The sequence below is a fragment of the Arvicanthis niloticus genome, chromosome 11 (genome assembly GCF_011762505.2).
Source record: "Arvicanthis niloticus isolate mArvNil1 chromosome 11, mArvNil1.pat.X, whole genome shotgun sequence".
In the NCBI taxonomy this organism is placed as follows: Eukaryota; Metazoa; Chordata; class Mammalia; order Rodentia; family Muridae; genus Arvicanthis; species Arvicanthis niloticus.
The window spans coordinates 69,136,695-69,147,569 of NC_047668.1; the positions used below are offsets into that span (position 1 = coordinate 69,136,695).

The 10,875-nt window shown below is 49.2% G+C and overlaps 1 protein-coding gene across 2 annotated transcripts in view; it reads left to right on the plus strand.

The window, feature by feature from the left end:
* The window catches only part of Mta3 (metastasis associated 1 family member 3), a 117,190-nt gene extending 112,163 nt beyond the window's left edge, over positions 1-5,027 (plus strand). For both annotated transcript variants that reach the window (XM_034513981.2, XM_034513984.2), the window contains one exon: positions 1,504-5,027. Coding sequence is in view for 1 of the 2 variants with exons in the window: in XM_034513984.2 (XP_034369875.1) it covers positions 1,504-1,529 (26 nt within the window). In the remaining variant the exon portion in view is untranslated. The remainder of the gene's footprint in view (positions 1-1,503) is intronic.
* Positions 5,028-10,875: the final 5,848 nt, after the last annotated feature.

Here is a 10,875-nt window from a genome sequence, read left to right on the forward strand (position 1 = left end):
TCAGGCTGCCTCTGGTCTCAGGAAGAGACCTGGAACTTAGACCCTTTCCTGGGGCCAGGCGGCACTGCTGCTGCTGCTGCTGCTGCTATGATGTATACCTGGAGTCCTTTCTGAAGGTGCCCGTTGTTCTCACTTCAGTGAAGTGCAATGGGTCTGGGCAGGGAAAGAGTGAAGTGACAGGCTTATGAGGGCCGATGTGAGAACTGGGGCTCTGATACTCGGTTACAGAGAAGTAGCCTGTCTCAGAGCCAGTGTGGGGAAAGCAGGTATGAGCCTGGACTCCAGATCCCGAGCCACCAGCAGGGCAGGGTTGCTCTGAAACCTGAGCAAGTAAGTTTAGCAAAACTTTGCCATGGTAGATCAGAAACATGGCCCTGTTTACTGTGTTCAAGCAGAATAACAGTCCCCACATTCCCACCAGAGGTGGGGAGCAGACTTCTGAAAAATACTGGCACACTTGTAACTCCGACATTGAAAGAAGGCATTATACTTTTAATGGACTGTTAATAGAATACGGGGCTGGATGGAGAATGGGAGGCTCAGTGGAACGGGAAAAAACTTGATCTGAGTTAAGATCTGAGTTCAAATCTTGCCTCTGTGGTGTCCTTACTGCGAGACCTTAAGCAAAGCCCTCAACCTTTCTGATCTCCCTATGGTTCTGTCAAAGCAGAACATACAAGAGGACCAGTAAAGCAGCTGTTGATTGACTCCTGAACTAAATTCAAGCCTTTAATACATTTGATGAGCTCCCATTAGATATCAGTCTGTGCATACATGCCTTCTATGTTCTCAAAAGTCTCATGAAGTGATGCTCCAGCTCAGCTCCATCCTCCATCCCTCGGGATAGACCAGGCCTGTATGGGTGGACATTTTGTCCCTGTCTAGGCTGCAGTGGATTCTGGGAGAGAATGTCTGAGCATTTTATCCCGTCTCAGCATCCTCCATATCCTGCTGTGTAATGGAAGGCAGCAGTGACAATGTTGGCAGCCATATCCGCTGTCCTGTCACATATCCAGATGCACAGAGTTGACAGTGTGGGGAAGAGAGGGGTATGGCACCAGTTCTGTCCCTGTGACACTGGGAGTTAAGGCTCACTTTCCTATAGAGTGAGCCTGTGAGTGTCAGCATCGTGATGATTGCAACCGCTGGAGGCAGTGTGGACTGCTCCTCCCAGCTCCGTGTGCTCCGAATCAGCTGAAAGTTCTGAGAGATCTGTGGACAAACACAGGCACTGGCCTGGCTGCAGTGCCTCACTAGAAGCCACTGCACCTGCATCCAAGTCTTGACTTTGATGCTTTGGTGTCATCACCAAGAATGCTTGGACATTTTCTTGACCTACGTGAACTTTCCCTCTGTTCTATCCCTAAACTATACTGTGAGGCTTCCTTTCCCTGCCAGACACCATGTTGGTGGAATGCTTCCACCCTTACCCTACCCTCTGGACTCTCAGTTTGCTTCCAATGTTAGAAATCATTTAGCTTTGATCTTTCTTCCCTTTTCCAGAACTTACCTGCTGTGTGTCAGACTGAGCTATCCCTACTCCATCCTGTTCTTGAAGACCTGCTACTGTCCCGCTGGTGATCACAGCCATGCCTGGAAAGGAGGCAGCCCCTTCAGTGGGAGAGCTCCATGTACACCCCTTGGAAGCCCAAAGGGGCAAGGAAGAAACTGTAGGAGCACACAGTCTGGATCTGTGACTCCATTGTGACCAGTGGCACCTAGCTTCCTTCCCAGAGACCTTGCTGTTCCAGAGTGGACCTGTCTGCGAACTGAGGCAGGGAGCTTCTAGCCTCTTGGCTTCCCAGTTCCCAGTTCCTAGATGCAGCTGGCTCAGCCATGGATGCTGCTGAGAGCCCAGAGCCCCACTGCCCTGCATGTGTGCACCCTACTGTTTCATGCTATGAAATTATGTACAGGAGAGACACAGCATCTTTCTGAGTTCTCTGAGCTCTGAATTCTCTTTCAGAATATGCCAGTGTTTCTGCAGTTCATAGTACTTCCCTGTCCTTGCTATTGTGTCTCTTGGCTTTTTCTCAGTAGGCTGCCTTTCTTTCCTCACTGGGGGAAATTATACTTTCCATTTTGCATCCTGTACAGGGTTTGCTCCCACACTCTGTGGAGCAGGAGGGTCTGGAGAGCAGAAGGTTCTTGACTTTGGGCAACCTGTGAGTGACTCTCAGCATCTGTTTAGTTACTAGAGAGAAGCTGGGGTGGGATTGGTTTGCCTTCAGTCCTGTAGAGCTCTCCAGAGAGCAGGTGTTGATCGTGACAAGTGTGTGCATCACTGTGACAAGCTGTTGGCTTACGCCCTCTTCCCTTATAGCTAAACCTGCTGACAAAGCTCTGTAGCTGGGTGGAAGGTTCCTATAGTGTCACAGATCCCCCCGTTTTATTTTAAGTAGACTCTGTCAGGCCTGGGGGTGAGCTAAAAGGTGGAAATCCTATTTGTAGATATAAGTCTATGTAGATGGCTCTGTGTTCCCTTGCTCTTCCAGCTCAGCATCTTTGTGAGAGTCTGTGTTGAGCCCCTGAAGACCTGCCTATTTTACTGCCCTGAATATCAGCCTTCAGTGACGTCCCAGATGGCCCCTCTGCCAGCCTCTACACTTAGCTGCAGTCACCAAAGTAACTCCCTAAGCAGAGGACGTGGTCACCTCTCCATTAGCAGGGACAAGCTGTGAAGCACAGAATCCCAGGACTGTGATGACTAAGAGTCTGACCTTGCAACCACCTTGGGGTCTGTGTCTTAAAGCAGCTGGATAGCTGATAGCAAGCACTCCAAATAGGTTGTTGCAAGACAGAGTGGCCACCGCTGGAACTGAAATCCCAAGAAGAGTAAATTTGTCACAAAAATAATGACATCTGGAAGTCTGGTTTCCATGTAGTGGAAAGGAGGGAATATGTGGTTGAGGACATTGGTCAGGGTATCAGCTGCCTTGTCCTCTCTCAGAGTTCTCTGGGGGAGGAGGTCCCTTTCATCATATGCCTTTACACAGCTATGACAAATCCCCACCACTGCTTGGTCATGGCTTGAGGCCCTGCAGGTGGGGCCTGGGTCAGTGGTGCCACATGAAAGAGGTGTGGGTGGCTAGCATTTCACTATAATACCCCCATCAGAAAAGACCCAAAGGGGGGAGCAACTGGCCTTTGAGGTATTGCCTTAGTTAGGGTTTTATTACTGCGAAGAGACACCATGACCAAGGCAACCCTTATAAAGGCAAACATTTAATTGGGGCTGGCTTACAGGTTCAGAGGTTTCATCTATTATCATAGTGGGAAGCATGGCAGTGTCCAGGCAGACATGGTGCTGGAGAAAGAGCTGAGAGTTCTACAGCTTGATCTGTAGGCAGCAGGAGGAGACTGTGAGCCACACTGGGCATAGCTTGAGCATAGGACACCTCAAAGCCCGCCCCCACAGTGGCATACTCTCTCTGTCAAGGCCACACCTCCTAATAGTGCCACTCCCTATGGTGCAAGTATTCAAACGTATGCGTCAATGGGGCCACACTTATTCAAACCACCATAGGTATTCTCTTAAAAAAAGAGAAGGGATAACACAATTGTCTCTGACCCTGTCCTGGGTTTGTGTGGCACATAAACACAGGGAAAAACGCTTGTCTCCCTGTTTACTCTCCTCTTCTACCCTAGCGCATCATGAGTGACAGCTAATCACGCTAACAGTCAGCTACCCTGACTGCTGAGGTCTCATTCTCTCTACCAGGTCCAGGAGATCTGGGGAAGGGCCTCAGCAGGGATGGGAGTGGCACAGGAGGCCTGCCCTAGCCTGCACCACAGTTAGCTTCGGGAAAAGCACAGCTCATTTTGAGCCCCATGTATCCAGAATGTTCTTTCTCCTCTTGCTTGTGAGAGCTGGCTCTTGCGGCCTCGCCCTCCCCAACACATAACTTAAGCATTTTTGCTCTACCTGATTACTAGGAAACCCAGAACACTGAAGGAATGTTCCAGGGTAAGTAAGATAGGTTCCAGGGGACCTGGTCTCTTGTCTTTGCCTTTTTGAGCACTTGGTGTTGAGAGAGCTTCTTACCACAGCCCTCCTGGGCCCGCGATGTTGCTGTTGTGGGAGTCAATGGCATGTCCCAGTTGATCAGTGAGCAGAGTAGTCAAGCCCAGGCTCTCTCTGCAGGCATAAGGTCATGCCAGGTCCCCTGGGAGGACCCAAGAAACTGCTAGGCACCCCTTCTGTCCTCACACATTGCCACTACTCTGATGAACTGAGCATGTGCAAAGTGGGGAACTGAAGAAGGTTGCTGGAAGCCCCCACAGTTCTGCCTTGTCTACGGCCCAGTGTCTATCACTCAGGGCCCAGCCAGGAGAGCAAAACTTGTTTTTAGGGTTCAGAACTGAAGCAAGAATAGCAGGAGTGGAGAGCGTGGGCCAGTTGTACATAGTGAGGAGGCCGTGGGCCACTGCGAAGGAGCCAAAGCCATGAGGAGTCAGAGTGGGGAGAAAGAACTTGGCTTCTTCCTCCAGCCCTCTGGATTTCTGTGGGTGCTTCCCACCAGCTGGCTCCAGCCAGAAGCCCCACTACCTGGGAGCCTGATGACTTAGGACGCAGCAGGGGAGAGAAGGGGGAGGCTGATGAAGAGCGGCCCTGGGGCGGGGGTACCCCTGTTGCTCTGTTCTTGGAGCATGGCAATTCCATTGCAACACTAAGACCTTGGGGAAGGAGGCAGAGGAGTGGCCTGCTTGGACTTGTAGATTGTTTTCATTCTTCTGGTGAGGAAAGCCTTTCTTCACCGTTGACCCTGCTCGTCTTTGGAGGAGTTTGCCCACTAAAGCACCCTGCCTTGTGCTCCCCTCTAGAAAGCCATGTCCTGGTTTCTGTGTGCACCCCTACCTGTTCCTCTCCTCCCAGTCTCTGGTTTCCCCTTGCCATGAGCACTAACCAGAGCTGGCCTCTGCTCGGGAAAGCTCTCTCCCATGCCATGCCAGTGGCCTGTCTGTCTGTAAGAGAGGCCATCTATCTGTCAGTTTGTATTGTGTTTCCAATAAATTTTTGGAAATCATGCCTAGTGTCACAATATCCTTCCCAGGGCTAGGGGTCTCTCTCTCTCTCTCTCTCTCTCTCTCTCTCTCTCGGCTTTGGTGTCTGGGAGAACTCATCTGAAGGATGTGTGCCTCTTTCTGCATGTATGGTCTAGGAGAGGTCTCAGCAACCTTTCTCCAGGGTTGAATGCTGTCACTGTCTCACTGACCACATCCTGAGAACTTGGTAGTTTCAGCAAGCTGTGTCCCCAGATAAGTGCCTTTGTGTCATTTAGGCTTAGGGGTAGGAGCAACAGGCACACTAGTCACCCATTAGTCACCCACGGGGTAACTCCCACACCGCTGCAGCAGTACTGAGCCCGGGGGCACATGCTGGAGTGCTTGGGAAGGTGCAGAGAGGATTGCTATGTCCCGGCCCAGGGCTGCCCTGTCAGGTGAGTGAGCACTTTGCCTCAGTTACTCTGCTGAGGCAATTTTAGGGAAAGGCACACACGAGACCCTCCCGGCCTGTGTGAGGACCCTTGTTTCTTGTGCTGTGTGATAGATGGTTAAAACCAAGAGGCCAAAAACCAAAGCAAAACCAATGGAGACAGCTTATTTGTTGGGTTTGTCTAGGTACTATTTATTTTTTAAATATGTATTATTTTTGTTTATATATGTATGTATGTATGTTGTATGTATGCATGCATGTATGTATGTATGTATTATGTGGGGGGGCTTACATGTGCCATAAAACACATATGGAGGTCAGGGGACATCTCCTTCCAGTTCCCTCTTTCTGCCATCAAGGTCCTGAGGATAGAACTTAGACTCTTAGGTTGGTGGCAAGCAGCCTACGGAAGAGCCATCTCCTGGACCCAGGACCAATAGATACAGAAAGAGTTGGCTTATTAGAGTGGCTCCCTTGTCAAGTGGACAATCACATTTCCTATGTCATTCTTTTTTAAAGATATTTCTGAATGAAAACTATACCAAAGACATCATTCCACCTAAAATAACTATCTCACATACAACCACAAACATACTACCCTTTCCTCCATCCCAGAATAATTGCCAAAGTCCCATAACTTAGGTACAGTGATATATATTTACAGCACTTACATGTGAATATCATCTCAATGTTATATACTACATGAGAAAGTGAAACAACAAATATCTGCTTAATAAATAAGCATTTTTTTATGCAAGTATCTTATCTATTCATTGAGAGTTTCATATACGTATACAATGTAATTTTATACCCAACTCCCTCTGGACACTGTCCCCAACTTCATATTCTCTTTTTCTCCGGCTGAATCCAATCTGTGGTGCCCATATGTGCACAGGGATGGGACCTCCCACTGGAGAAAAGGTAACCTGCCAGTAACCACACTCCCAAAGAGAAATGACATTCTGGGACCTGGAGAGATGGCTCAAGGGTTAAGAGCCCTGACTGTTCCAGCAAAGAACTCAGAGGGAAGAGCCGGTTCCTTGGGTAGCTGGCTTCTGGCTGGAGCCAGCTGGTGGGAAGCACCCACAGAAATCCGGAGGGCAGGAGCAAGCAGCCAATTGATTCCCAGCACTCGATGGCCACTAACAACCATCTCTAACTCCAGTTCCAGGGGATCTGGCACCCTCTGCTGGTCTCTGTAGACAATGAACATATATGGTGCACTGATACACACGCAGGCAAGAGACTTATATGCCGGAAAAACAAACAAACAAACAAACAAACAAACAAACTATTTCTTTAAAAAAAAAAAAAGATTTACTTATTTATTTTATGTATATGAGCTGTCTTCAGACACACCAGAAGAGAGCATCAGATCCCATTACAGATGGTTGTGAGCCACCATGTGGGAATTGAATCCCAGCACTTGGGAGGCAGAGGCAGGCGGATTTCTGAGTTCGAGGCCAGCCTGGTCTACAGAGTGAGTTCCAGGACAGCGAGGGCTACACAGAGAAACCCTGTCTCAAAAAACAAACAAAAACAAACAAACCAAAAAACCCAAACAAACAAACAAAAAAGGAATAGAAAAACTACTTCCTCTTCCCTAGCTGCCATCAACTGCCAGTAGCTCCTCAGGGGCACATCATGAGTCCCTGACCCCATCCATGCAGGAGTTTTGGCCTTGTGTGAGTAACCACACTCACTATGAGTTCATGTGTACAATGGCCATGTTGGTCCAAACGGTACCATTTCACAGGCTCCTCCCCACAGCCTGGCCCTTACACACTTGTAATACATTGCTGTGTCCTATTTAGGACAGTCACTTTCCCTCAGCATTCCAACCAGTTAGTTCTACACCTCTGTATTACCCACTACCCACCCACTGCAAAAAGAAACTTCTCTGAGCAAGACTGATGACAGCCACACAAACCTATGCATACAATAATACATATTATCGGCTTAGAATTTTCAAAGCCTACTTTAATAATGGTTCTTAACCACTTCAACCTCCCTTCTAGCCCACCACCCACCAGGGGTCATGGAAAAGAAAGGTTAACAGGAAATGGGGGTTGTGGGCCCATTTAGAAGTAGTTCTTTGGGGGCTATTCCGATCTCCACTATCAGAAGTCTAGTCCTCTAGCAAAACACCAACATGAATCAGCAGCCGAAGTCCAGTCCAGTTGGCAATCACCACTCATGAATCAGCAACGGCAGTTCAATCCGGAAGAAACCAAGGGGCTCCACCAGCCAATAAGCCCAAGTCCTTGGAAGCAGCAAGAAGCCACAGGAATAACACAAGTTCTTGGCTGAATTACTCTCTATGATGTCACAACAGGTGAAGATCAGTAAAACAATGTAAGGTAAGCCAATACAAGAGCCTTGTCAGCAAAGCCTAGCAAGGTGGAGCAAGGCGAACCAATGCCAGAGCCTCCCCCCACTGTCTGTGGGGATCATATTTACTTTCTTTCTAAACATCACATGTCCTGTCACCTGTGTCTGCTTCAGCAAAACAGCTTTTCATGTATCTGCTTCAGTAACACATTCCTTCATGTATCTGCTTCAACAAAACATCCTCTCACCTGTGTATCTGCCTCACAAAACATAACTGAGTTTCCAAAGAAACCAGAAATTTCTACTTCAAAATATTTAGAAGGTAATATGATAATATACATGACCATTTAGCAAGACAACTGCAATAGGGTGTGCTCTAGAGCTTATGACACGCTGGTCCAGACACAGCTTCTGACCAGGTTAACAGCAGGCATGAATTCCCTTCTCTCTTAAACACACTCCTTCCTGCTGTAGACAGGCTGAATTCACACACCCATTCCCTTTAGTTTGCAGTAGAGCATCTATACTCAAGCCAGACTACCATTTACAAACATTGGGAAGTCAACCAACCTCTCTGTGCCTCAGAATTCTCATCTGTGAAATGGGATAACAGTATCTATCTTGGGGCTAAAGAAATTAGCATGTCTGATGCTTCGACCAGAGCTGGGCACATGGTGTTTATTACGATCAGCTCATTCTCCCTCCTCTCCCTGCTCTCTCCTCTCCCTGCTCCTGAAACTATATTTGATTTTTTTTTTCCATTCTGTCCACGAGATGACAGAACACTCAAAACACTAAAACCTCAGTCCTCTGCTTACTTCACCTTATCTCCCTTTACTGGCAAAAGAACTGAAGGAGGAGAAGAAGTGTGTCTCCATTCCTTCCCGCCCATTAGTGCCTCAACCCATTACACTGCTTTATGGTTTCCTTTCTGTGGCCCAACCACTGGAGAACTTGCTATCAATAAAGTCACTAATGACTGTCTAAAGCACCAACACTCTGCCGTCCTGTCTGAGCAGCCTGAGCACTCAGACCCGTGGTCACTGTGGTCACCTCCCCCAACCCCTGCACTGGCCTCTTTGTCGTTTATTCAGAGACACACTTAGACACCATCCCTACTTGCCTCTCCCCACAGGTTGGCCTTGAACCCCTCATCTTCCTGGGTGCTGGGATTATGGGCATGTGCCACCTCACCAAGCTTACAACTTATGTCCTGAAAAGCATTTTTAAAAAACATAATGCTGGCCAGGGCATTGCTGGGTGCCCATCCCAGATGCTGGACACAGCAGGGTTGCCTGTGCGCTTGGCTCTGCAGACTGGCTTCCCTGAGGCATGCAGTTAGGAGGCGCTGTTGAAAATGCTCTGTTCCTGCCCGAGGCACTTTCCCTTCATAAATGGTGGTTTTAGTCCATCTTTTCTAATGGAAATAGCTTTACTTGGGCAAAGAGACTGCCTTCCCTAATGCTCTCTTTTCCTTGCTACAGCCCGCATTTTCTATTTAAAGCTTCCTTCTGAGCATTTTTCTGGATCTTTCTTTGTGTGTTGCCCCTACCTGCAGGGACTTTTTAAGAGGCGAATCGTGGTCCACTTTACTCTCTTGCTGAGAATTTCATCCATTATCATTGCCTCTGCCTTCCTGTTCCAGCTTGAGGCTATCCTGGGTCTTGTTTCCCTGGAGGCTTTCTATACCACGCACCAAGGCTCGACCCCTGCCCTGTAAAACCGCTCGTCCACCAGAGTGGTCATGAGTCACTTGCCCATCCATCACCAGCCATTATCCCTGCTCAGCCCACCAGTGCCTGTGACCTCTGTGCTCTTTGCTATGGTCTGTGTTCAGGCCTTTGCCAGGAATCACAGCCTGAGGCCAAGGAGAGTTCTCTGCCTCCACCTGTGTGCGGCCAGCGGTAGGCTCAGTGAATGCTTGGTGAGCATTAGTGTCTACGGACCCCTCGCTTACCAGTTCCACTCACCCCCTTACACAGGAGTCCTTGGAGGAAAGCAACGGATGCTGCTGCATCGTGCCCTGAAGAGGAGCAGGTTATACTGGGAGAAAGAAAGAGAGGCTACAGAGGGCTGGTCTACATTTGCATCGTACGGGCCAGAGCCCCAACATCTCCAGTTTACCTTGCACCCCCACACTGCTCCTCTCCTCATTGTACAAAGGGGATGTTCTCCCTTCTTCCTCTCCTCTCTCACGAGTCCCCTTCCTGTTCCCCACATGTACTTTTCTTCTCAGTCCTCTGATGGTGACTTATTTCTCTCCTGTAGTTGGCAAGGGTCAAGGGTCACGGTTTCCATTCCTTAAATGGAGGAGCAAGCCCAGAGAAAGGTACACCGGGCCAGACCAAGGGAGCCCTACTTTCCTTGGGTAGTATAGTGGCAGTCTAATGTCCAGCCTCAGGTGGTTAAGGGTCCTTTAGAGAACTCAGGCCTGGGGAAGTTGAGGCAGGCAGCAGTGGGGCTGGCAAGCTCAGTGACAGAGTGTAGCCAGAACCACAGGGAAGCTCCAGACCCTCCGCAGGAACTCTTCAAGGGAAGCCCCATGGCTGTCCTAGGTGGACAAAATGGCTGTGCAGTCGTGAGGGCATCCAGACATTTCTCTCATGTTAGTTTGGACTGGAGCAGCCACCTAATTGTGGAGGTGTTGACAGAAAGGTCTCCAGAAGAAGGGGATGGAGGGAGGCAGTGACCTGTGGTCCCCCTCCAGCACCAGGGCTGCTCTAATCCTGTAGAGCACACATCTGGGTAGACACCTGGACGACAGGCACTCTGGGTGGCCAGCAATGACAGTTTCTCAGACGTGAATCCCCAGCGGTGTCAGCTGTTCCATAAAGAGAGAGGCAGCCGACTTGGAAATGTTCAATTTCAGACTGAGGTTTGGCTGGACTAGGCTTGGCCTTCTGCTCCCTGGTAGCAGAGCTGTGGAGAGTGTCTCTACCAGGATGGAGAAGCCACAGTGAAAGCCAAGGGAGTGGAGGAAAAGCAGTGCAGACAGAAAGGCAGACAGGGACAGACGAAGGTGACCTGGAGGCTGGACAGGGGCCCACAGTCCTTCCTGCCACCTGGTTTTCCTCTGAGATCACTGATGAGTTTTCAGAAAAGGGAAG